General features: G+C 45.1%; 1 protein-coding gene and 1 non-coding gene across 4 annotated transcripts in view; both read right to left on the minus strand.

Moving 5' to 3' along the window:
- Positions 1-27,420, minus strand: part of SLC7A8 (solute carrier family 7 member 8) — a 51,838-nt gene that overhangs the window by 12,430 nt on the left and 11,988 nt on the right. Inside the window, exons 2-5 of one of the 3 annotated variants that reach the window (XM_019429421.2) lie at positions 23,952-24,156; positions 22,892-23,043; positions 2,481-2,606; positions 40-193 (exon numbers count right to left, since the gene is read on the minus strand). In XM_019429421.2, the coding sequence (XP_019284966.1) occupies positions 40-193; positions 2,481-2,606; positions 22,892-23,043; positions 23,952-24,156 (637 nt within the window). Of the gene's footprint in view, positions 1-39; positions 194-2,480; positions 2,607-12,257; positions 12,372-22,891; positions 23,044-23,951; positions 24,157-27,420 lie in introns of those variants that run through there. The other 2 variants (XM_019429422.2, XM_019429423.2) reach the window with 2 other exon arrangements.
- LOC128773221 (U1 spliceosomal RNA) lies at positions 1,375-1,537 on the minus strand. The gene has a single exon (XR_008417498.1). It is a non-coding gene; the product is annotated as a U1 spliceosomal RNA (small nuclear RNA).

The following is a 27,420-nucleotide window of genomic DNA, read 5'->3' on the forward strand; positions in this document are numbered from 1 at the left end:
TTTGAGGGATTTGGGAAGAGCTGGGCTATTTCAACTCACTTGTAGGGATCAACAAGTTCCTCAGTCACGTAATTAAGAAAGTTCCAGCCTCCGTAGGCAAAGGAGCCCTGAAGGAAAGCCAGTGCGATGAGGCCGATGTTGGGTTCTTGGAAATTCTCAAATGCGTTCTTTGGCTCCAGCCAGAAATACTCTCCTGTGGACGCAAGGGGCAGGAGGCTGCTCAGAGAGATAAGCCAGAGGCCTGGCGGCCCTTAGCCTGCCTAGTCCCCTCTTGGCCCCTCCCTGCAGTGATGGTCCAGCTCTTTGTCTTGTCTCCAGTGAACCCCACACATCGGAGAAGTGGGACCAAAAGGAGCAGGGAAATAGAGATCTAGGACTTCCCCAGAACCTGTTAACCAGGAGTCCAAATGGGGACTCAGGTTCAAAGCACAGTGCTCAACGTTCTTTTAAAAGGCAAATTTACTTGGAAAGAAAGGCCAGGGGTGGTCACTGGTTAGGGCAGGGTAAATCTGGGGCAGGTGGGGGGTGGGGGGCTGGCTTGTTGAGATTTGGAGATACAGGATTAGGGTCATTGGCAGTCTCCTGACCACCTTCCTTTGTATCTAAGATATATCTATATCTACTTTTTTATACGAATGTAAACAGTTTTATTTAGAAACAGATAGGTACCTGTTTGTATTGTAGAATATAAAACTTGATTTACACTCTATAAAAAATAACCAGTATCCAAATTCAAGAGAGCTAGCATTCACAGAACATACAATGTGGGTGTGTAGCTACTGCTCACCAGCCTCAGGCTTGACTTAAACCAAAAAAATAATCCAGGGGGATTATTAGAGATTAGAGTACAATGCTTGCTGCTGAGCACCCAGCATCCAGAAGTTGCCGTTTTAGCATATGAAGGTTTGCTTTCTAAGTGCTCTGTACCTAGTGAGCTGTGAGGCTCTCCTGCCACACAGTTTTCACAAAGCATGAAGAACAACAAACACTCACACATAAACTCCTATAATGCCATTATTAGTTCATGCTTGCTCTTTCTTTGTCAATATCCTCCTATCTCTTTCTAAGGTGTGTGTCTGGTCTCCCTCTTCATGGTATAGATTCCCTGAGGACAAGGTCCTTCAGCAAAGAGATTTTCTACTGCTTTCCCAACCCTTAGCACAGGGTCCTGTACACAGTGGGCCCTCAAGAAAGGTTGCTGATGACACTGTAATGAGACATGGATTAACTGCCCATATTTTACTTATTCATCTGTAATCCAGCACTTGGACAGGAAATAAGATTACAGTGATCAGGAGAAAGCATTGGGACCAGAATAGGAGGAACTTACTATCTCTGAAAAGATAGCACAGTGATTTCTTTCTTTCTTTCTTTTAGGGGAAAGCGTGAGCATAGTCCCCACTACCACAAATTATGTAATCACGTTTCTCACATTTGGAGAAATCGCAGGGGTCAACACATCCGGAGTACAATGGATAAGACTCGCCCTGGGAATACCACCTTCATGATCATGGTATCTCCCCTGCCAGGTAAGTACATACAACAATTTCTTTAAACAATATAACCTGCTAAAGAACTTAACATAACTGGTTGAAATAACAGCAAACTTTAATTAGTTTCCTGGAGTAAATATCCAGGCACCCCACAAGGCCTTTAGAGCTTGTAGGCAGATGGGAGGTCTCTCTGTTTGTCATCTGACTTTCTCCAGGAGGCAGTGACACTGGGCAGAGCCTAGTGGTGCCATGGTTCCCATGGAAGCCAAATACAGACTCGGGCTTGGAAAGGACCAAATCCAGTGGGGAATGTTGGCAGAGGCCCCAGGAATGTCGAGCTCTCTCTTGTAGAGATTATGAGTATTTTGAAATGTGTAAAAATCTCCTCCATTCCTCATTTTAAGATATGGACAACAATCGGGGCGCCTGGGTGGCGCAGTCGGTTAAGCGTCCGGCTTCAGCCAGGTCACGATCTCGCGGTCCGTGAGTTCGAGCCCCGCGTCAGGCTCTGGGCTGATGGCTCGGAGCCTGGAGCCTGTTTCCGATTCTGTGTCTCCCTCTCTCTCTGCCCCTCCCCCCTTCATGCTCTGTCTCTCTCTGTCCCAAAAATAAATTAAAAACGTTGAAAAAAAAAAAAAAAAAAGATATGGACAACATACAATATAAGATGCAGGGAGCTTTCCTGGGGCTGGGGCAAGAGGGCAACAGGAGTCCAGAGATCTGGGGTCTTTACCTAGCTATGCTAGAGCCATGAGGTCAGCACGGGAGAACTAAATTCTGCAACCCAGGTGGGGCATGCTCAACTTCCAACCACCCCAGGAAAAATGGTTTCTTTTTCCCTTTGTCAAGCAAGTGAAGAAGAAAAGTCATTCAAGGCCAGAACTGGGAAATCTCAGGGTGTGCACATGTTCAAAGACAGTGTGAAGGGGTATGTACATGCAAGGGGTGGAGAGTTGGGTAGGGCCCTGATGTTCAGGTGATACTCACCTTTGCAGATCTGTACAACTCCCATGATGATGATCAGGGCCAGGGCCAGGAGCTTCCCAGCTGTGAAAATGTCTTGAACTCGGGTGGCCCAGCGAACACTGGAACAGTTGACCCATGTGAGGAGCACTGAAATGACAGATCCCCAAACATACCCTCAGGGCTATAATGAGGCCCTCTGCACAGAAACAGAAACGCTCCTTGCTCCTGATGATGGGATTGTAACGGGCAAGCCAAATTTCCCTAAAGCTCAGCCCAGTGTCCAGAAACCTTGGCTAGGTTAATGGGTTACAAATGGGGATTATGTGCCACAAATTAGAGCTTGGTCAGAGCATGCCCTGCCCAGGGCTGAAAGCCAGAAGCAGGCATGTAAGTGTGGGCACTGGCTTTGGGGAAAATCAGCATCTGACCAGGGTGCAAGTGTGGGCTTTGTTTTCAGGTCACTATGCTCAGGAGGAGCCCTGAGCAGCTGGTAGATCCTGAATGTCATCTTCCTCAGCCTGAATTTGGGGCAATAGAGGTTAGGGGAATCTTTTGTTACCTGAGGTATAATTTCCATAGAGTGAAATTCATTTTTCTAAGTGTACAGTTTGATGAGATTCAACAAACATGTTTCATTATTTAATCACTTCCACATTCTTTGATGTGTATTTACTTACGAGAGAGAGATGGAGCACGAGCGGGGTAGGGGCAGAGAGAGGGAGGCACAAAATCTGAAACAGACTCCAGGCTCAGAGCAGTCAGCACAGCACCTGATGTGGGGCTCAAACCCCAAACTGCGAGATCATGACCTGAGCTGAAGTTGGACGCTTAACTGACTGAGCCACCCAGGTGCCCCACTTCCTCACTCTTTATGCGGAACATTTCCAACACCCTAAAAAGTGCTCTCTCTTGTACACTGTGCTCCTTTGAGGTCAGTCCCCTTCCCCTACCTCTGGTAACCATTAATTTGGCTTCTTTCACTAAAGTTTTGCCTTTTCTAGCATGTCACATGAACAGAATCATATAATATGTAGCCTTTTGTGTCTGGCTTCTTTCACTTTCTGTGATGCTTTTGAGATCCATTCATGTATGGCTGTGTATGTCAATAGTCTAGGCCTTTTATTGTCAAGTAGTACTCCATTTTATGTATCAGTTTTCTATTCACTGGCTGATGGACATCTGGGTTGCTCCCAGTTTGGGGCTGTGATGAATAAAGCTGCTATAAACACTTGCACAGAAGTCTTTAAATGGATTGTAGATATCTTTGAGAAGGGTTTTCATTGCTCTTGAGTAAATACCCAGGAGTGAGATTTTGAGTCATAAGGTAAATTATTATTATTTTAAAGTTTATTTATTTATTTTGAGAGGGGGGGAAGGGAGAGGAGAGAAAGAATCCCAAGCAGGCTCTGCACTGTCAGCGTGGAGTCCGACATAATGCTCGAACCCACGAACCATGAGATCATGACCTGAACCGAAGTCAAGAGTTGGATGCTTAACTGACTGAGCCACCCAGATGCCCCTAACTTTATTATTTTTTAAAGGTTTTATTATTAAACTTAAAATTTTTTTTTAATTGAGAGAGACAAAGATAGCATGAGCAGGGGAGGGGCAGAGAGAGAGAGGGAGATATATAGAGAGAATCCCAAGCAGGCTCTGTATGACAGTGAAGAGCCAGATGCAGGGCTCGATCTCATGAACCTGTGAGATCATGACCTGAGCAGAAACCAAGAGTGGGACGCTTAACTGACTGAGCCACCCAGGTGCTCCAAAGATTTAATTTTTTTAAAAGTAATCTCTACATCCAGCGTGGGGCTCAAGCTCACAATCCTGAGATCAAGAGTCACATGCTCTACTGACTGCGTGACCCAGACGCCCTCTGAATGTATGTTTAACTTTATAAGAAACAGTCACACTGCTTTCCAGAGTGGCTATATCTGTTAGTATTCCCACCAGTGACAACAGGTAGTTGTGGCTATATCAGGTGGTATTCCCACCAGTGACAACAGGATGAGTTCCTGTTGCTCTGCATCCTTTCAGCATTTGGTATTGTCAGCTCCAAAAGTTGGGCTATTCTAGTGGGTATGCAGTGGTATCTCATTGTGGTTTCCATTTGCATTTCCCTAGTGAGTAATGATGTTGAGTATGTTTTCATGTGCTTATTTGCCACTATCCCTATATCTTCTTTGGTGGCATGAAGGCTTTTAACTCTGTTTTATTTCCTAGGAGTCATAGGGCTCCCACAGAGATCCCAACAACCTGGAGCCTCCAAGGGCTGGAAGAGAGTTGAGAGGCTGAATCCTACCACCACACTCACCAAGCAACCTGGGGGAGCCTGTGCCATAGGAACAGGACTCATACATGCTTAGGAAGAGCTTGAGAACAAAGGGAAGTTAAAATCCTCTTATTTCTCCCTCTAGTCCTCTAAAGGTAAAAGTCATATATGTAAAAGCACCAGATCTCATTTGCAACTACATGAGTGGAACTAGAGGGTACTATGCTAAGTGAAATTAGTCAGTCAGAGAAAGCCAAATACCATATGACTTCACTCATATGAGGAATTTAAGATACAAAACAGATGAACATAAGGAAAGGGAAGTAAAAATAATATAAAAACAGGGAGGGGGACAAAACATAAGAGACTTTTAAATACAGAGAACAAATTGAGAGTAGCTGGAGGGGTTGTGGGAGGGGGGGATAGGCTAAATGGTTAAGGGGCATTAAGGAATCTACTCCTGAAATCATTGTTGCACTATATGCTAACTAAATAAATAAATTATTAAAAAACAAAAACAAAAAACACCAGATCTCTTCTCAAGCTCTGGCCAGGCCTCTGACTTCACTTGAACAGCTAAGCAAGTTATATCAATACTTGATCCTTAAACTGCCCTTTTACTTTTCAAGAGTTTTCCAACCTTACTTGATTCTGAGAGAGTTTCAGTAAGGGTAAAGACCTGATGTTATTATCTGCCTGTAACCTTTCTCCCTGCACCTCTTCTACCTGGCAAGCTCCTTCTCATCTTTCAAGATCCAGCTTAAATGTCACCTGTTCGTGAGTCTTTATTATTTTACTTATTCCTGACAATGTGACTGCAAGGTAAGATATACCAGCTGCATTTTATAGACAAGGAACAAAGTTTGCCCCTCCTCTCTACCCCCAGACCACTTTCTTTATATTTAGTTTTGGCATCTAGTTCTTTGTATTATAATGATTTGTTCCTTTTTCTCTGTCTTCATGTAGGCCAGGAAGGCGGGGACTGTGACTTTTCAAGCTTTTAATCCCAGGGCATCATTAGTGCCTGCAAATAGCAGGTGCTCAACAAATATTTAATACTTGGATAAAGAAAATGCCCCATATCATTAGACCTGTAATCTCATTTTAGTCTACACATTCTACAATGCACAGAATCTCCCGTTTTCCAGGAATCTCATCAAAAGAAGACACAATCCCCAGATGGTTGTACAGAGCCAAAAGGGCAACAGGAAACTTGACTTCAAGAGTAGAAACTCTTGACTCCTCACGGAGGAGCTGTTATCCAAGATGGTGTCATATAAGGAGAACCAAAACATGTTGTCAGAGGAAGGATTTTAAGCGCCTGAACAGGGAGAACATCTTGTAAATACTCGAATGTTCCAGATGGACTGAGACATCCTGATAAACACACATTTGGTTTATCTTACTCAATTCAAAAAGGATTTCAGGATCACATGCCTGGTGACAATCCAACCCAAGTCACTCTAAGCACCGGGGCCTGTGATCTGCTTCTCCTCAGGGCCCTGAGGCTTGCTAAATACAAGGCTGGGCCCCCGGGGCCCTAGGAATTCAGGCAGACACAAGCAATGACTTAAGGATAAAAGAGACTGATACATGAAAAGAAGATTAGGACACAATACCCATGAGGCTCAGGGATAGGTAAGGATTACAGATTAAGGAACCAGATTGTGATCACAGAGAAGAAAATTATCCTCTACCAAAGGGGAGGAGAGGGCATGGTGGAGAGGAGACAGCAAAGTACTTGGAGGGAAATAAGAGATGAGCAGGACAACTCACAGAAACTCCTCTCCCCCAGCAGGTGTGGGGGGGGGGGGGGAATGTGGCCACCTCCTGGTAGGCTGGAATAAAAAACACAAAATCATCTCCTTAGGAGGGGACTTTGTCAAGGCAACCAGAAAGATTCCTTCAGTCAGCTCCACAGTAGTGCTGGGGGATGGGAGATGTTTGAAGGAAGGGATAATTTGTCAAATAAACTTGCTGTGGGTGTCTTCTGTCCCACCTGAGCTTATCTCCACAATTTCACAAGAACCCAGCCCTTGACTAATATTTAACCTTTTACCTTTACAGGGATCTTTCAGAAATAAAAAGAGAAATCCTGAGAATGAGGTGGAGAGACAGGCTGCCTGTGACACTAATCTCCTTAGAACAATGGCTGCAGGCCCTATATCTGACCCTTTACCCTGAAGTTGGGTGATCACAGCATGTGACTGAGGGGAAAGAGGGCACTTTGAGTCTCCTGCTACCACAGGACACCTTTCCTCACAGCAGGCTGAAACCCGAGCCTCCAACCAGAGAGGAAAGGTCAGTGAGTGGAGACAACACTGTCGGATGCTTGCCAAGTCCCTGCCCTGCTCAGGCCTTCTGTCTCTGCCTGTCTGCTACCCAGAACCCCTTTCTGTTGTTGATTACTGTGTCCCCTCTCTCTTCTCAGCCAGACCCTGCATTATGCATGTTTGAGAGACAGTGACCTCAGGGAAGCCATATGTAGATGGGGACTAGTGGCCAACTACAGCTTGAAATGTGAGGAGTTTCTTCCATCCATTCATCCATCCATCCATCCATCCATCCATCCATCCATCCAAACATCATCTATAAAGGGCCTACATATTCTAAGCACTCTGGTAGAGTGCCTAGGGGAGTTCTAAGTAAGACACAAGTTCCTGCCCACAGGGAGTTGACAGCCTAAGGGGGGATGTTGGGTGAGCTAAAAGATAATCATGCAACAATGATCATGCCACAATGTGGTGGCAGCAGAGCTCTTCATGGAAGCCAGTGGGCTAATTCAGCCCAGGGGAATCAGATGCTTCCTATAGGAGGGAGAGACCCTAACAGAAAGAGGAATTTTATAATTTTGGCCCAGCTGGATAAAATAAATAAGAAGGAATAAGATTCTTGTTCTTGTCCATTGTAATCTGGCTGTGAGGTGGTTGCTGCTTCTCTAGAGGCCTCCATGGAATCTTAGACTTATCTGTATTTCTTGGGCATTTTCTCCTCTCTCTTTTGTTTCCTTTCTGTTTGCTGGGTTAAAAAAAAAAAAAAAAAGACTATCAAGAAGCCGATACTTCAAGAAGATGCTGAAGTCAGGAGTTGGTTACTTAATCTGCCAAGTTGGAAAAGGTGACAAGGTGACACCTTAATGTCAAGGGACAGGAGGGGTACAAAAAACAAGACAGGCAGGAGTAGGGAATTTAGAACCCAGCAATCTTTTTTTTTTCTTTTAAGTTTACTTACTTATTTTGAGAGAGAGAGTGTGTGAGCAGGGAAGGGGCAGAGAGAGAGGTAGAGAGAGAATCAAGCACACTCTACACTAAAAGAGTGGAGCCCAATGCAGGGCTCAATCCCATGAACTGTGAGATTATGGCCTGAGCCAAAATCAAGAGTCAGATGTTTGACTGACTGAGCCACCTAGGTGCCCCCCAGCAATCTTGTGCCCTGCTCAGAGCACAGGGCCTCTCAACTGCCAGATAGGAGAGGTGGGCTCAGTACTTCCTGTCCATGGGAAAACTGTAAGACTGAAAGAGAGATGCAGAGTCCTCGGGTCAATGACAATGCAGATCCTGTCACTGACCTGGACAATGTCCACTGTAGAGAGGGTTGGCAAGCTCCTGTATCCTGCAGAGAAGACTGAGTCCCCTCCCAGCCCTGATCCTCAGACTCTGATCCCTTGGGGACTCACAGAAGCTTCTCCTTCACTTCCTCCCTCGGATGATGACATCAGAACTCATGGGGCCAGTGGTAGGCAGAGAAATGACCATCCCAGAGATGTCAACATCCTAATCTTGTTAGCATGTTACTTTATATGGCAAAAGAAAATTTGCAGATGTGAGTAAATTAAGAAACTTCAGATGGGGAGATTATCGAGGATTATCTGAATGAGTGCAATGTAGTCACAAGAGTTCTTATAAGAGGAAGGCAGGGAGGGTCAGAGTTAGGAAAAGAGACATGATGTCAGAAACAGAAGTCAGAGAGGGAGAAAGAAAGATCTGAAGAAGCCATGCTGCTGGCTTTGAAGATGGAAGAAGGGGCCATGAATCAAAAATGTTAAGGAGTCTCCAGAAGCTGGAAAACACATGGAAACAACTGTTCCCAGAGCCTCTAGAAAGAACACAGCTTTGCTGACACCTTGAGTTTAGGATTTCTGACCTTCAGAAGTATAAGACACCAAATCTGTGTAGTTTTAAGTCACTAAGTTTGTGATAATTTGTTGTAGCAGCAATAGGAAGCTAATACAGGGCCAGGCAGCATACAGAAAGACCAGAAGGCAGGTGGCACACCTTGAAAGAGCAAACCTTTTAAAGAGTAACCAGACAGCATATCCAAGACCCCAAAGGAGTGCCTGTCCACAGACCTTGCAGAACACCTGTGGAGGAAAGAGGTGGGGCCCTCTAGAAGTGGTCAGTGAAAGTGAAGTCACGCATGTGCTGACCTAGCTGGCAAATTTCCACACCAAATGACAGCATCCCAACTCTTCCACACCCCCAGGATCCTATAGCTAAAGTGTTACTGCCTCCTGTTCCTTCCCTTTGTAATTCTATACAGTAGTAAACAGGCTCACCCTCCAATAACTCTAGCTGTAATTTTCTTTTCTTTTTAGTTTTTTAATGTATTTATTTTTGAGAGAGAGAGAGTGCAAGCTGGGGAGAGGCAGAGAGAGATGGAGACACAGAGTCCGAAGCAGGGTCCAGGCTCTGAGCTGTCAGCACAGAGCACGACATGGGGCTCGAACTCACGAACCATGAGATCATGACCTGAGCCGAAGTCAGACACCTAATTGACTGAGCCACCCAGGCACCCCTAGCTGTGATTTTCTTCTCACAAAAATTTGGGGCAAAAAAACACTCCTAGTATCCCTCCTTCATGCAACCCCAGGTTCTCATCCAGTCTCCTCCATATTCCATGAAACTTCAGGCCCACACACACAACCCAGATATACATACAAATGGAAGCCCAAGAGTCTTAAACTTCTTACAAGGTGGGTATAGCCCTGGGATGCTCACAAACATGGTTCCTTTGTTCTCTGCCCCCATGGTTTTATTGGTCTCCTAATTTTACTGACCAGAGGCTATAATCACAGACATAGAGGAAGTCAAGATGAAAAGCTAAGAGATGGGCTCAAGTGTCCTGAGACTGGGTTCCTTCCTCAAGTCAAAGGATAGAGTGGCCACAATGCGCACTATCTTGCAGTGGACAACACTGAAAGCACCCTGGCAGAGCCCGTTCTGGGACTTTCCCAGGTTGAGTCAACCCAACCCAACCCCCCAGGAAGGGAGGCAAGGTTAAAGGATTAACAAATTTTAGAAGGGAAGAACATGAACAACATGTTTTGGGAACCTTTACCTTAGATGGATATATTATAGATTATAGGTAAAAGAGACAATTTAAAATTAATCTCTGTAGTCCATCTTTAAACAGAACATCAGTGACTTGCAAGCATAAAATAACTAAAATCTCCATTTAGAAAATGGGTTAGGGAATGGTGGGGCTGGTTTTAAGTATCTGCAACCAGCACAGGCCAGGTTTATGTGTTCAGGTACTCCCTTGCTTCTGGACACAGGACTCTGGCCTCTTGCTGAGCTGGGCTGGCAAAGGGTCATTTTATGTCTTCATCAGAGGCCAAGTGAAGACCTTCCCACATGGAACCCCAATCTCATTCCTTTTGCTAAGCCAGCTCTGCTTCATGTACCATGTCGTTTGGGTGTGATGAGGTGAAAGCCAGGATGGGGCCATTTGGATAGGGGGCTGGTTAAAAAAATTTTTTTTTAATGTTTATTTATTTATTTTTGAGAGAGAGAGAGAGAGACAGAGTGTGAGCAAGGGAGGAGAAGAGTGAGAGGGAGACACAGAATCTGAAGCAGGCTCCAGGCTCTGAGCTGTCAGCACAGAGCCCGATGCAGGGCTTGAACTCATGAACTGTGAGATCATGACCTGAGCCGAAGTCAGATGCTTAACTGACTGAGCCACTCAGGTGTCTTTCCCCACAAAAAATTTTTTACATTTATTTATTTTTGAGAGAGAGACAGAGAGAGAGAGAGAGAGAGAGACAGTGGGGTAGGAGCGGTGGGGGAGAGGGGTACAGAGGATCCAAAGCAGGCTCTGTGCTGAGAGCAGAGAGCACGATGTGGGACTTGAACCCACAAACTGTGAGATCATGACCTGAGCTAGAGTCTGATGCTTAACCAACTGAGCCACCCAGGTGCCCCTGTAACAGTGATCAGGGAGCGTGTGGGTAGCTCAGTTGGTTGAGCTTCCAACTCTTGATTTTGGCTCAGGTCATGATCCCAGGGTCATGGGATCAAGCCTCATGTCTGGCTCCACACTGAGCATGGAGCCTGCTTAAGATTCTCTCTTTCTCTCCCTTTGTCCCTCTTCTCCACTCACACTTTCTCTCTCTAAAAAAAAAAAAAAAAAAAAAAAAAAAGAAAAAGAAAAAGAAAAAGAAAAAGAACTGTGCTCAGAAGAATGAACTAGTTGGGGCTCTCCTTGTAGAAAGCCCCCAAACTAGGGGGAAATGTTTGACGCTTTTGCCCTACTATCCAGAGGCACATTTCTAGCCTTATGAGCAATCAGAGCCAGGAACTGACCTGAGAGACTCAGGACGTCATTTTATACAGAGTGGAGTAAGACCCCAACTAATGTCCTCCTGGCCCCCAGTTTCTCAGTTGCTTATTCTCCCACTACATCAGCCTTTATTTTATCATATACACATTGCCCTGCATTCCCTTTGCCCATTCCTACATTCTCTTTCTCCTGCTCCTGTCAGTGGTACTCAAGATCATTGCCGAAGTGCCACTCTGAAGTGACCTGAAGATACTAGCTAGTCTGCTTTCAGGCTAGCAGGAAATGAGATGCCAATGTGGCAAAGGGGAAGACTAAGATGGCTACCCCTCAGAAACCAAAAGAGTCACCTCCATTGCTCCTAGAGCTTTAGAAAATTATTTCCCACTGGCAGTCTTGGTTCTCTGCCTTTGTATCCCCTTCTCTGGCCCCTTGTCAATGTCACCATCACTTGTTCTCTTGAACTCTGGGAACTTCTTTAGGATTTCTTGGTCTTGCTGTCTCATACCTTTCTCAGGAATGGGCTGGAGGCAGCTTGGAACAACTTGTTTTTGTTTAGCACTTCCAGAACTAGGCCTCTCTGTCTTTTCAGATAAGAGAAAACAGGCAGTAGAAAGTGGGGGGAAATGCCCAGACTTGTCAAAGTCCATAAAGACAGGTGATGAAGAAGAGAGGGAAAGAGAGAGCCAACAGTGGGGAGGAAGGAAGAGGAGGGACAGTACACATCGATATGAGTAAGGGAGAAAGAGCCTGAGAGATGCAGCACAGAGAAGGCCAGGACAGAAAAAAGATATAATGCACTAAGCAAACAGCTGCTGAAAGGGGAAGCTGTGACGCCACTTTGTAGAAATCAGAACACCCTGTTCCTCTCCAGAGCTTCAAAATAACCACCTTTCCGGGATGGAGCTCCCAGACCTCTGAAGCAGCCATAAATTTCACCTGGGTCATAGGCATTGGTTTCTTAGTCTCACCTTTTGCTGGGGCACACACTTCTCCTCCTTCCGCCTTCCGCCATGCTCTGTCAGCTCCCCCTAACTCCCTCCCCTCCAGACCTGGAGCAAAAGGGGCAAGGTGACGCCCCTTAGACCAGCCCTCCGGTGCCCAGGCTGGAGCAGCAAGCCTGTGAGCACTCAGCCCGCAGGAGGGGGTGTGGTGACACTGAGCTCTGTGATAGGCTGGACAGGGCTCCTTGGCTACATCTCCCGTCCTGCTCTTGGAAGGATCTGGGCACGTGTTTCTAATTGTGGAGAGACTGCTTGGGCTTGGCTTGCCTAACCTCAGCCATTTCCAGAACTAGGAGGTTACCAGTGCCAGCTGCCAAAAGACACTGATACGCAAAGAAAACAGAGAGCCCTGTTTGAGATCTAACAAACACAACCCAAGGCTCTGATAAGGTTCCAGGTTTGCCCACACGGGCCAGACTGAGCTATCTTTCCTTCTATGAGTCCTCAGAGAGACCTGGGGGGAAAGGGGTGTGAGTGGAAAGACACAGCCAGCTTCCTAGAATCCTTCCCTGTTCACCCAGGGTGAGACATTTTTCACACGGGGTGAGGAGTTGTATTATAAAGTCTCAAGTTGTTGCCTATCTAAAACAAAGGCTGGTATTATGGTAAGTATAAATAACTTGACTGATGAAAGACAAAAACATCAAAACAAAGCAACAACAATAACACCAAAATCAATCAAAGCAGCCCTTTCCTATAAACTAAGCTTTGATCCCAGCTTCTGTAAGGTCCACAATGGGGCTGTGAAACAGATCTTGCACCATGCTACAGTAACGTTTTGTCCTTCTCCAGCCCTTTACATCTGGAAGCATTCTTCCAGCTAAGCTCCCACCCATGCTGCCCTACCCCCCTCCCTGGCTCTCTCTTCCCCTTCCTTCTTATCCTGACCCCTCCGTGCCAGTTGCTAGACCTGGAGTTTCTGCTGAATCACCATCTGGGACTTAGTTTAGCCAAGAAGCCCAAACTCCCAGCTCAGCATTTTCCAAGAGCTGAGTAGTTCTCTCTTCAGCATGAACGAAACATGGCTTCTGAGCTAGGGTAGGGATGGGGTGGGGTGGGGGAAGAGAAAAATGGAAAGCAGCTGGAAAGCAGGGGAGACAGACCTAGTGCACCATGCCACCTCTGAGAGTTACATTTTAATCCTACTCATTATTGTCTCAGCACTGGCCTCAAAAATTCCTGTTATCTCATCCCCCCAATTCTCAGGGCAGATGCCTCCCAGACAAAATGGGAAAAGGAATGGGGCAGGTTCTGTGGGGTCTGCACAGAGCTCAAGAGGGCTAGCCTCACTTTTCATCACCCTCAGCCTCGGAGGAAAGGGTGTGAGTCTTGGGAGGTCTGGTTGGTTCTTGGACTAGAACACTTGTGGGCTCTGTTGGTGTCACTGAAGCTTATAAGCATGGACCCAGGCTGCAAAATTCCCAGGATTGGTTCAGTTATAACCCTACTCCAATGGCAGGTAGTACTTATACTCGCTAAACTCTCAAAAACAAATCTTCCCTCTCATCTTTACCCCAAAACTCTCTGTAACATTAGGCCCCACTCCCAGTAGTCTTCTAGTTTTATATTCTTGGGTATGTGAAATAAATGTGAACTTCATAAACCACAGGCTCTGGCTCCTCTTGGTAAAACAAAGTCAGCAACAAAAGGCCAGAGGAGAATTTAATCTGCAAGGCTGGTTTGAGAAAGTTAGCAAGCTGTTTCCATCCTAGTGGAAGCTGAACTACTAGAAAACTCCCTGTTTTAGGAAGCCTCAATCCCATTTATTACTCTCTTAAGTAGGGCTGGACACATTCCCAGGAACAAGTTCCTCATTCCCCAATTTCCAGGACTTTGGCTGTTTGGACCCTTTGAACAGCAAACTCCAGTTTAAGAGTGAAAGCTGGAGACTAGAAGAGACACTATGGGAATCCAGGAAAGAAGAGGTGATCTGGACCAGGAATTGAAGCATATTGAAACTAAAAAGAAGACAAAGAAACTGATCTGAGAACAGAACTAGATTTAGACTAATGGACAGAAGTGTCCAACAACCAATGGATCTCTAGATCCAAACTCTAGAATTTGCTGTGATATTTGTAATTGCTTACTATGATATATAAACTATAGAGCACTTATTGGTAGTTGTTCTTATTAGAGCTCAAGATTGGATCGCTCTTAAGAAATGTTCACTGGGTGTTGTATGGAAACCAATTTGACAATAAATTTCATATATTGGAAAAAAATAATAAAATAAAAGTTAGATAGTTCTAAAATAAAAAAAAAAAAAAAAGAAGTGTTAAGATGAGGGTAATAGGCACAAAAGATACTCCAGAGGTCTTATAGGGCAGGGAGGAGGTGAAATGGCACTGAAGAGCAGGTGTTTACTCTGCCATTATAGGCATGAATTCCAAAAGCATATGGAATGCCTTCCTCAAGTCTCAGCAACAGATCATGAGTGTTGGAGAGTGAATGGGAAGGGTGAATGGGAAGGGAAGTGAATCGTGAGCATTGGAGAGACAGATGGGCCAACTCAACACAGTATGAACCACACCAATGACAAGGCATTAAAATATAATCCAGTGTTATCCTCAATTTATTTCACTTGCATTCCAATGAGAATGTGCCATCCTTGACTCCCCAATCACCATAATCACCAGGTCCTGTAAATTCTACCTTGTAAATGCCAAATACATCTATTTCTGTATACCCCCACAGCTCCATCCCTAATTCATATCACTGTCATCCCTATCCTGGATTCCTGTAACCACATTATAACTGGTCTCCTTGCCTCTGATCTTATTCCCCTCTCCAATTCATCCTTTACTCTTGCAGCCATGAGTTTTCTAAAATGTAAATATGATCATATCAATTTTCTGAAACCCTTTAATGCTGTCCCACTGCTCCTAGAGTAAAGCCCAATCTCTCTGGCATGGCCCAGAAGGCCCTTTCATGGCTGAGTCTTCACTTCTATCTACATTTCCTACCTCTTAGTCTATGCTGTGGCTATACTGAATCACCTGAAGTTCCCCTAAGGGGGAATGTTCTTTCCTGTTCCTAGACCTTGGCACATGCTAATCCTTCCTGCTGTAACATTCTCCCTGTCCCATCCCATTCCACTTTCCTCTCCATGCTGAATGTTGCCCTATCTCCAACTGGTCTTTCCTCAACTTATATGTAATTTTCTCCAAGATTTTCCTCAACCACAGTCCCTACTCCCATTTCTTTTTTTTTTTTTAATTTTTTTAATGTTTATTTATTTTTGAGAGAGAGACAGAACGTGAGTGGGGGAGGGGCAGAGACAGAGGGAAACACAGAATCTGAAGCAGACTCCAAGCTCTGAGCTGTAAGCACAGAGCCCAATGTGGGGCTCGAACTCACAAACCACGAGATCATGACCTGAGCTGAAGTCGACGCTTAACCGATTGAGCCACCCAGGCGCCTCTACTCCCGTTTCTGTTATATCTAGCTCTGCTTGGATGTTGTCCTCTTGGGGAATTTACGAGTTAGAACTGAAATTCCTTGTGTCTTTGTCAGAATCATCCATTGGACTGTGGGTTCCTTGGTACAGGAACGAAGTATCCTCATGTCTAACACAGTCCCTGAAGCAGAACAGACACTCAGTTATTTGAGAATAATTGAATGATTCTGTATCCCCTGTGGTACCTGGAAGACACACATGTGGACTCAGTAAATGTTTATTAAGTCTCAACTTCCTGCTGCTGCCACCGCAAATGAGAATGAGGTTTTTTGGTTTACTGTTGTATCTCCTGTGTCTCAAACAGTATCTAGCACATCATGGGCACTTGATAAATCTTTGTTGAATGAACAAAGTGTTGAGATTCTCGTTTATATAATGCTTCCCAAGAGTCCCAACTCCTTTCTAGGTTGTATTGCTCTACAGCAGACTTTTGAGCAACAACCTGGGGTAGCCACCCTGAGGAAGGCTTCCAGCCAAAGACCTGCTCAGTGCTCCTCAGGGCTTTGCGGAGGTGGTGGAAGGCAGAAAGAGAGAACACATTGTGAATGCTCATCACAAACACTAGACAGTTGAAACATTTCATTTTGATTCATCCTAGATAAACTACATTGCTCCTTCTTAGTAGTCAATCACCATGTCCAGCTGGTTCTACTCCTAAATCTTTCTGGTTTTTGTCACCTTGTAACTTCATTTTTATTTCAGGCCAGGATTTCGCTGGCCTGGACAAATGTTTAGCCTGCTAACTCGTCTTCCTGCTTCAAGTGTCACAGTCTTCACTCAGATGTGAGCCTAATCATGTTACTCATCTGCTCAATATCCTTCAGTGGTTCCCCATGACTTGGATGAAGCCTGCTCTCTCCTGTATGATATATAGGATCCTTCGAGATCTGGGCCCTTCTCACCTGTTCAACCTCATCTCCTATCACTCTCCTGGGCTCCATCCACACAAAAGTACTTGCTTTTCTCCAACATGTCATTTCTCTCTTGACACACAGTCTTTCCTGCGCCCATCCCTCTACCTGGCTGTTCTATTTCATGCCTATCTGGAGCCCACCTACTTACCTTTTTAGATTTGGCTCAATCTGGGAGCCTTACCTAGCATTCCTCTGGCAACTTTGAAGGACATTTCTTTGTGTTGCACACATTTTTGTCATCACATTGTATTGTAATTATTTGTTTGTACACCAATGTCTTCATTAGCCTTTAACCTCTTCCCAGACTCTATAAATAATGCCTTATCATCACCCCTCAGTGTTGGAGCTCAATATGGTGATTAACTGATAGATTTGCAGTTTCTTTCTTTTTTGAAAAGCCACTTACAAAATAATTTTAGTCTCTATGAATCATAAAAATGAAAAACGAGATTTTAGTCAAATTGACAACTGAGTAAAAAATTAAAGAGATTTTCAATATGCAGGTGACCCTTGAACGATACGAGTTGGAGCATCACAGGCCCGCTAAAATGTGGATTTGTTACAGCACAGCACTGTAAATGTATTTTCTCTTCCTTATGATTTTCTTAACGTTTTTAGCTTACTTTATTGTAAGAATACAGTATATATAATCCATACAACATACACAATATGTGTTAATTGGCTGTTTATGTTACTGGTAAAGCTTCTAGTCAATAGTAGGCTAAGTGTAGTTAAGTTTTTGGGAAGTCAAAGTTATATGTGGATTTTCATTGTTCAGGGAGTCAGCATCCCTAACCTCTCCATTGTTCAAGGGTCAACTGTATTTAGATTTTATTTATTTATTTTTTAATAAAAATTTTTTTAACGTTTATTCACTTTTGAGAGAGAGAGAGAGAGAGAGAGAGAGAAACAAAGCGTGAGCAGGGGAGGGGCAGAGAGAGAGGAAGACACAGAATCTGAAGCAGGCTCTGGACTCTGAGCTGTCAACACAGAGCCTGACACAGGGCTCGAACCCATGAACAGTGAGACCATGACCCGAGCCAAAGTCAGACTGAGCCACCCAGGAACGCCTGTATGCTAGACGATGTATGGGGAAAGAAGACAACCTGGATATACATGGATTAAATCTGGGCAGTCTGTTTGTCTGGATTCATACATATAAGGATTATGAGACATCCAGAGAACTCCGGGAATTAAGGAGGGCAAGAAAGCAATGCTGTCCAGGATCTGAGGCAACAGGTTTAGTAAATGGAGATAAATTTGGGGTTAGAGAATGTGAAAGAAACCTCAAAGGAAAATGAACCAAGACTAAGGGATTTAGAAATTAGGAAAGACTAGAACCCTCTGATGTCAAGGTATTAATTTGCAAGAGACTTGCAAAACAATACACACGTTTATCTATCATAGCATCCTGCATCAAGGACCTGGAAGCTTTCCACAGAGGAATTGCAGAGCAAATCAGAGTTAAAAATTACACAAATAGTGAAGTTCTTTCTTTTCCAAGCTGCTCAAGGAAGAAGAAAAAGAAGGAGAAAGAGAAAAAGAAGAAAAAAAAGGAGGAGGAGAAGGAGGGAAAGGAGAAAAGCAGAAGCAGGAGGAGGAGGAGAAATCTGAAGCCCTAAAAGACTAGCCTCTTAGGAATCTCAGTAGAGAGATAGAAAATAAGATAAGAAGCATTTTTTACTTGTGAAATGCATGCAGCACACTCTTGTCCCCTCAGGGTGAGAAAGGAGAAGGAGCTTTTTTAGGACAGGCATTCAGGGGGGAAAGGGTACTTGAATGAGAAGAAAAAATTCTACTTTAGCTTCTGGACATGACCCTAGCTCCCAAAGCCAGGAAGGAGACCAAGAGCTGCTTGAGTGAAAGGTGGCCCAGTCCCAAGGAGAGGGAGACAGATCCCAAAGGAAAACCCAGTGTTAGGAAGCAAGAAGCACAAATGGGGGACCCCAGAACACCTGAAGCTCCTTCAGTGTCAATGGGACCTCTTTGTTTATAACTAGAAACTCAGGCAATTGCCAAAAGATATAACTAAATGATAAAACAGCAAGCTGCAGAAATAACCTGTCAATATGTTTGTCTATATGTCCAGACACATACATGGAGAGATGCATTTTATTTAGAATTAGAAAGATATCTATCAACTGTTAGCACGGCCACTGGGCAGGGGAAGACTGTGACAGTAAGGGGAAGTTTTCACAGTCGACCAACTTTATATAACTACTTGAATCTTTTACCTAGAGAATATAGTCATTTATAAATTAGTAAAAAGACAAAGAAAGAAAAGAGAAACACTCAAGAAAATCACAGAAGAAGGCATCAAAGCCAAGTTTCAACACCTCCTGTTCCCCCTCTTTCTTAAGTCCTTCCTCCCACTCTGGAGAAGGGAGAAAGGCTTTTCATTTAATTAGAATGTAAAATACATTCTTTTTTTCTTACTGCCTGGTGGCAAGGGATATTCTGCTGACTCAGCAGTGAATAATCAGCTTTGACCTACATAATAGAATAACTCAAAGTGGCAGCTGCAGTTGCATAAGCAGATCCAGCTCTGCAGTTCCTTCTCCCTCCCCACCCCCACCCCCAACCTGCCAGGCTCCTAGCAGGCAAGCCAGTTATAGCAGGTTCTCTCCACCCCCAACTGGCTGTTCCACCGCCATTTCTCATCTGATCTATTTTGGCCCCAACACAGAACCAGACTTGACCTCATCTCTTCCCTCCCACGGCCAACTCCAGCCAGGGGCCCATGGGGTCTCCCTGCCAGGCTCCCCACCCAGTCTTCCTGCTCCCTCCATGATATACCTCTTCACAGAGGGTGGCCTTAAAAATTCTCATCCTACAGTGGGTTAGGCCTGTCATCAGTATACCAAAATGACACAGCAGAAAGCAGAACTTTTTATTTCAATACATTCAGACCATCCCAAACTTTCTACTGATTCTCTCAAAAACCTGACTAGACTGGGCCACTCTTGGCTCTACTGCCAAAGAACACTGGGCCTATTTTTACACAGCTGGCTTGCCTGGCACCTGCAAAGAGGACAGGGTGCTGGAATAAAAGATAATAGCATTTAAGGAAAGTAGCATCCATCAAGCCTTCTGGACAGTTGGTTCCTTTTTCACTGAATACCTTAAGAGATGATTAGAGGGCCTATAGAAGTGGATTCCAGGGGCGCCTGGGTGGCACAGTCGGTTAAGCGTCCGACTTCAGCCAGGTCACGATCTCGCAGTCCGTGAGTTCGAGCCCCGCGTCAGGCTCTGGGCTGATGGCTCGGAGCCTGGAGCCTGTTTCCGATTCTGTGTCTCCCTCTCTCTCTGCCCCTCCCCCGTTCATGCTCTGTCTCTCTCTGTCCCAAAAATAAATAAAAAACGTTGAAAAAAATTTAAAAAAAAAAAGAAGTGGATTCCAAAAACAGGAAAAAAAAAAGTATTCAACAAACCAGAAAACAGAACTTTCTTTGCACAGACTCAAAGCAGCTGGTAGCATCTGGTGAGAAAATGTGAGTGTGTGGCTATGTCTGCACGTACACCCCTGCCGGGAGAGGGGTCATGGGCTCCACATGGCCTTCACATTTGGGAAGAAGTGGGTAGCACAAGGGGTTAGGTAAGGAGCTATTTTCCATTTCCGCCAAAAGAAATAAGGAGAAATAAGTTTGGGTTTTAGATTTTTCTGCTTATGAAGGTGAAAAAGTACTTGAATACCTAGCTCAAGGACAATGAAAAATTCCTGTCTCTGGAGAACAAGATTGACCAATGTTAAGTTGGAGATAATCTCCCTGCAGTTCTACTTAGGAGGCAGAGGACAGGTCAGATAAGCTTTATTGAACCTTTAATGGCAGGAATTGGGAGAGGAGAGGACTTTGTCATTTTGTCATCAGAGTTTCTAAATTCCTCCTTGGCTTGGTGCTAGCAGTGTCCAGTTGAGGAGTGGGCTGTGGAGGGGACAAGGCACAACTGTCTTTCCAGAGCTGGGCTATAGGCAGGAGATAACCTTGTCTGACCTGAGGGGGTATCTATGGGACTATACAACTACAGAGGGTCCTGGCACAAGGGATCAGCTACCCTTGGCAGTTTGGGGGAAGGCAAAGGAGGCTGTGGGGTCAGCTGCCAAGGCAACTCCACTGTGTGGCCTGGTTTTTCTCTGTGGGGACAGACTGACCAGTCTCATGGTTGTCAATTTCTTGTTGGAGAGTAAGGGTGGCCTCCTGTCTGAGATACTTTAGCAGTATCAGCAGGAAAAAGGAAGCCGAGGCTGTGTGCACGAGACACTGAAAGAGCAGTGGCCAGCACTTATGTGGTCCTCCTTCCTACCTCCATTAACCTGTCTGATGGCAGAAATACCAACTCTTCCTGCATTCCCATGCCACCTTCCCCCTCCCCACACCTCTCCCAGCTCTGGATCCAGCTAGCAGGCAAGGACTGAGTGACCACCCTCAGTGACTACGTGACCCTGTGCTAAGAACATTTATTATCTCATGCAATCCTTACAACCATGACCTCCTGTGCAGGCAGGATTACAACCTCCATCTCACAGCAGGGTGGGGTGGGGAACTTTGCCAAGCACTTGCCACAATTAGAAAGTGGTGCAGAGATGCAGCCTCAGGCAACCTGGTTCTGGAGTCCACATTCCTTTGCCTCTAGGGCCGTGAGCAGGCCTGACCAAGCACAGGGAATATACCCCAAATAAGTATCTTGGCCCCATAGTACCACCTGCTTGGATGGTAGGGGTCTCTCCTAGAGCTGTATACCACTGCCAAAGAGGGCATGCTTGCCAAGGAGACTACCCCTGTGAGAGGCCTCGGGGTGGGCAAGTGACCCCTCCTCTTCTTTCCCACCACCCTGACAGAGGGAAAACATCAAGATCTGGGAAAAAGTGTGGCCCAGATTGTCACTGCCTTCAGCTAAGTGTATGTGTGTTGAAAGGTACGAGAAGGCAGGGATCATGTTAATTCCAAAAAGTGGAGCCTGGAAAAAATCCAAATATTTTCTTTAAAAATTAGTTTTTGGTTAAAATATATAAAATATCTCAATCTATTGAGATCCCTGATACTTCCTAAAAATATGAGTTGCAGAATTTCTCTACACAAATCTCTAATCTATTCCAGCTCACAAACATCTTTCCTTCTTCTCTGAATTTTTAAAAAATGTTTATTTTTGAGAGAGAGAGAGAGAGAACAGGGTGGGGGCAGAGAGAAAGGAAGACAGAGGATCTGAAGCAAACTCTGGGGCTTTAACTCACGAACTCATGAACCATGAGATCATGACCTGAGCAGCAGTCAGACACTTAATGGACTGAGCCACCCAGGCACCCCTGCCCCTTCTCTGAAATTTTACTGAAATTGAATCCTTACTATAGAACCTGTTTCTGTGGCTTTTCTCCCCAGTTAGGTAGAAAGCATATTAAGGGTAGAGACCATAGACGATGCACTTATTTTCTCCCAACTCACAGCTTTACACTCTCCTCCCAAAGAGTTTTAAGCTGTGAACTGGCAGATTGAGGTAGAGATGGATGAAGCCAGAAAAAAAAATCTTCCTAAAGCATCAGGGAGCCTCCACAGTGTATGTGCTGGAAAGAGAAGGAATTAGGAGATCTGGGCTCCACTCAGGGCCTGCCACCTTGAGTATTCATTTGCCTGGCTCTTGTACTTACCTGCTCTAGGAAAGTGATAATATTGGCCCCGCTTACCTCATGGATTTGTCATGAGGCTCAGATCAGATAATATAGGTGAAAGTGCTGTGTATGATGTAAAGAACCTTGCCGGTGAAAATTACTGTGCCCCTGAGCAGCTATTTACGTTTCTCCTTCTTCTTCTTCTTCTTTTTTTTTTTTTGAAAATTTTTTAATGTGAGAGACACACACACACACAGAGAACGTGAGTGAGGGAGGGGCAGAGAGAGAGATGAAGACACAGAATCTGAAGCAGGCTCCGGGCTTTGAGCTGTCAGCACAGCCCGACGCAGGGCTCGAACTCACGAGCTATGAGATCATGACCTGAGCTGGTCAGATGCTCAACCGACTGAGCCACCCAGGCACCCTAGTTTCTTCTTTTTTAACACCAGATAATTATATGCATAATCAATTCATCCAAGGCACACATGTTGGAAAAGTAATGGGGGGGGGGTGTGGAAATAAAGGAGGGAAGGAAAGAAAGAGGGAGGGGAAGGAGAATCAGAGACAAGCGGACCACCAGGAAGGCCAAAAGAGGCCGTCCTAGGAGCAAGGCCCAGATGGCACTTACATAAGCAGATGGCAGCCAGGAGTCGAAGGCCAGACTCTGGGGGGAAGCAGGTGGGGAAGAGAGGCTGCAGCACATAGTTGGAGAAGGTGAGGGCGATGACAGCCTGGTTGGTGGGGTAGATCACCAGCACCGCAATCCAAAGCCTCAGGAACCTGAAGGGGGAACAGGACAGAACTTGACCCAAGACAGCCACAGAGACTCCCGCCCCAATGACATGCATGGCAGGGATTCAAGAGTCATCAAAAGAAACCTGGGCAAGTCACTGGGCAGTAGAGGTGGGTGGGCTAAAGGGGTACGTTTCCTTTTCATTTTCAGGGATGCTGAGGACCCCAACTCCTGCTCAATGAGACAGTTGGCCCTCTGCAATGACAATAAAGTGGTTTGACGACGAGGAGCTAAGTGTCTGCTAGTGCGAACACATGTCTTGGCATTCTTCTCTCTCCCCTCTCCTTTTATAATCTCTTCTCTGAGCCCTGGCTCCTAGAATCCAGTGGTGGAAAATAAAATAGGCAACCTGAGAATTCTGACAGCCAGGACATGCTTAGGGTGTGGCCACTTTAAGCAACTGCCAGGGGGGGCACTGAGTGGGGGCATGAGGGGAAAGTGCCCTCCACATTCTTGGCCCCCTGGTAAGGGTTCAGCTCCTCAGTAGCAGGGCTGCAGAAGCTGACGAAATTCAAGATCAGAGGCTGACTCTGCTGGGAGGCCTCATCCTTGATAGTGTGAGAAGAGGGTACCCCATTTCTTAGGTGGTCACTCTAATTTGTAAAACAAAAGGGCTTTGTTTTGTGATGTGCTTTCTCTGTGAGTCTATGGTCAGAGTTGTCACAAAGCCCAATTTGTTACCACTCATAGAATGTTGCCCACTGAAATCAACAAAGAGGTAAAAACTACAACCTGGTTCTTCTGCCATCCTCAGAAGAATCAAGGGGACACACAGCTACATTAGTGACCATGACAGGGAAGCAAAAGAGGAATCCTATTCTCTAGCTCTCCTAGGCACACTGGAAACCACTGGCCTTGGCTTCTAGACAACACAGGCCTCTGTGGGTCTTCTTACCCAGCCAGTCCTCCAAAGATGTCCTTGACGTAGGAGTAGTCACCTCCAGATTTGGGGATGGTGACACCAAGCTCAGCATAGCACAGGGCTCCCACAGCTGTGATGAGACCAGTTACGATCCAGACAATGAGAGCAAGGCCCACAGAGCCAGCGTTCTCCAGCACACCTTTTGGCGAGACGAAGATCCCAGAGCCAATGATGTTCCCTGCAGGAGGCACCAAGGTTGTCAGGGAAGACAGTGGAGTCAGCACAATTGGCAAGACTGGCATTTGCAGCAGTGGTCTCATCTCTAGTTTGATCCTAAAATGCCTTTGGAACACACCTTCAGGCAGGTGCGTCTAGTAATAATTTATATGTCTCCTTTGGTCCTCAGGATACCCCTATGGAGTCAGATATAATTTTATCCATTTTACAGAGGAGGAAACTGAGTCTCAGAGATATCAAGTGCATTGTCCAAGTCTACATGGTAGCAAGTAGTGGCTCAGGTACTGAACTTTAAGACCCTCTTACTGGGCTGTATCATGGCCTACTCGAGGCAACAGAAATCTTAAGACTAACTGGAAATGGCAGGACTGGAAAAGCAATCTATTCCCAGAGACAATCTGCAGGGTAGAAAGCTTCAAAAATGAGGTTAAGGGCCATAAATTTTGTATAGATTGTGGTCATACCCCATGCCTGGGGTTTTTTAAGACCCAGGAGCATCGATAGCACTTCTAGAGGCTGGCTTTTACCCCAGACATGACAGCCCCACCCTTGGTAAGAAATATGAAATAACCCTATAAAAACAGTCCTAGTAGCTTGGAAGTGGTTTGTAGGAGTGCAATACGTGCAAAGGTTCAGCACTATATTCTTCCAAAGGTCGTTCCCCTCCATTGTTTCATGCGACCCTCACAAAAACCTTACGAAATTCAGGAAGAAGAGGAAGAATAGGTATTTCTCTCTTTATTTTACAAAAAGGCTAAGACATCGAGGGGTTAAGTGACTTTTTCCAAATTCCACGGCCACTGATGGGTAAAATTGGATCTAGAAGTCAGTCTCCTGATGCTTAATCCAGTGCATTTTCCACTAATCTATTTCTGCTTCTGTGTGCAGAAAGGCCAGCTTTCTCCTGAGAGGTGAGATGGGTAGCAAGGACTGAATAGTTGGCTACTGGGATGTGTATATTGGGCAGGGGAGGAACAGATGGGTGGGGGGAGCTCCTGACATGCTCCATCCCAAGCTTTCCTCTACTTCTTGTGATTCAAGGTGATCAGGGTGCACTGCACAGGTTCTTTGAAAGAAAGCTCTTTGAGGGCTGAGGGAAGAATCAGAGACTAAGTGAATGCAGGTAGAAAATCAGAACTGGAGTATTATGAGGCCAGCTTGGTTTGACAATGTTCTGAGGACATCTGAAACTCCCACCACCTCTCTTAGGGGGTTTGGAACCATATCTGGGCTGAACAAGATGCAGAGTATGAGATTTTACACTCAACTTTCAAAAACGACTTTCAGATCTCAACCACAACTCAACCTCAGTCCAGTCCTGGAACTTTCACATCTAAACCAAAATTCATGCATCTGGTTATTTCAGTGAAAGGGAACATTCTATTTCAGTGAATAGTCACATTCTAAAAATAATACACTTTGGGGCCCCTGGGTGGCTCAGTCGGTTGAGCGTCTGACTTCAGCTCAGGTCATGATCTCACAGTTCATGAGTTCGAGCCCCACATCAGGTTCTGTGCTGACAGCTCAGAGCCTGGAGCCTGCTTCGGATTCTGTGTCTCGCTCTCTCTCTCTGCCCCTCCCCCGTTCATGCTCTGTCTGTCTCGAAAATAAATAAACATTAAAAAATTTTTTTTTAAATAATACATCTTATTCCTCTTGGATAAAGAATGCTTTTCACACTAAAAAATTGCAGCTTCAGATGACTAATGGGAGAGGAAAGGGGTCTAGGCAGGTATGACAGCAGCAACCGTGAGACTGACATACAGCATCTGCAGCTAGATTCAGATGGTAAGGAAGCACATTTGTCTCAAACTTGCCTTGCTTCTGTGCAGATAGTCTATCCCAACAGAACCGGGCTAAATACACAGATGAAGCTAAAAGAAGTAACAATCCCTTATGTTCAGCTTTGTGATCTAAACATCAGGCAAAGAGAGATAGAAAAATGAGATTCTGGGCCCCATTAGTTCTTAAAGACTTTTCCTTTTCTTGTACGTTTACTTAAAGTCCTATGTGATAGGAACAGCCTCCCTCTCTCCTCCACCAGTCTCCATATGTGTTTTGCATGAAGATTAGGCTAGTGGAGACTAGAAGGCCTTCTGGTAGTGTGCTAAGACTCAGGACACAGTTACCCTAGCAAGTGACCCTTAATTTGCCAAACGTAACGTGCTCCTGTCCCCTAAAAGACACCAAGTGCCGGGAGTTGAGAACAAGGGATGGGGTTGCTAACAATGCTGAAAAGTGATAGTAAACTCCTTGCCTAGCAGGAGTTTATCAGAAAAGTAATTTGTAGGGCATTTCAAAGCCAGCCAAGAGGAGAGTAATACAGCTAGAGTTATAAAACTAGTTCAAGGGGTTAGAAAAATAATCAATACAGGAGAAAAACAAGGTTTGACTTTGGTCTTTAAGGTGCTGGAAAGGGAGGTGGTGGAGGAATGGGTAGGTGTTTCTCAGAGCCAGGAATGGCTGTCACAAGGAGGAAGTGGGAGTGAACGTTATCAAAGAGATTCCGTCTTCTCAGGAATTAAGTGTCAATGTTCCACCAAGGATTCTTGGAAAACAAATACTGCAGTGGGGATCTGTAAGCATTTCTGTTCTCCAGCCTTTGTTCTGGCATTTCCAGAGTGTGTACTCCTTTTCTCATTCCAGAGGCAGGCAGCTGCTGGAAAATGGGATGTGCAACACCAACAGCCCTTTGCGACTCTGATCACTTAACTGTGTCTCCTTATTCTTGGATAACATGTCCTTCTGTGGAGCTGCTGAGGTGATGGTGAGGGTCATAATGGGTTGACGTTGGGACAAGAGTCTTTACTTTATAAAAATTTGACTCTACCCCCTGCCCTGAAATCTTAACTTTGACCAAACTAAAATTACAAAGATATAAGCTAAAAAAAAAAAAAAACAAAAAAAAAAATGCTAGCCAAAACAGAGTGCTAGAGAACAGGAAGAAGAGGAATGTCTCTCTGATTCTAGGAAGCCGCTACCTAGAAAACCAGAATCAGATAACTTTTCCTCCACCTTAGTGGCCTCTGGAGCTTCTGCAGGGGAAGGAATGTCACACAGAGCTGTGTTCTGAAGCTGAAAGAACATTCACATTACATTTAGTCAAGAGTAATGCCTACTATTTACTGCATCCTCTCACTTGTAAAGTGTCACACAGTAGACACTCCATAAATGTTTACTGAATGAATGATGTCAGACATCCATCTAGAACTTATGTCCACAGAACAATTTAATGTACATGTTTCTTTGGAACCTCCAGATCCTG

Source organism: Panthera pardus, unplaced genomic scaffold (assembly GCF_024362965.1).
Source record: "Panthera pardus isolate Hobbes unplaced genomic scaffold, ASM2436296v1 HiC_scaffold_24, whole genome shotgun sequence".
NCBI classification, from domain to species: Eukaryota; Metazoa; Chordata; class Mammalia; order Carnivora; family Felidae; genus Panthera; species Panthera pardus.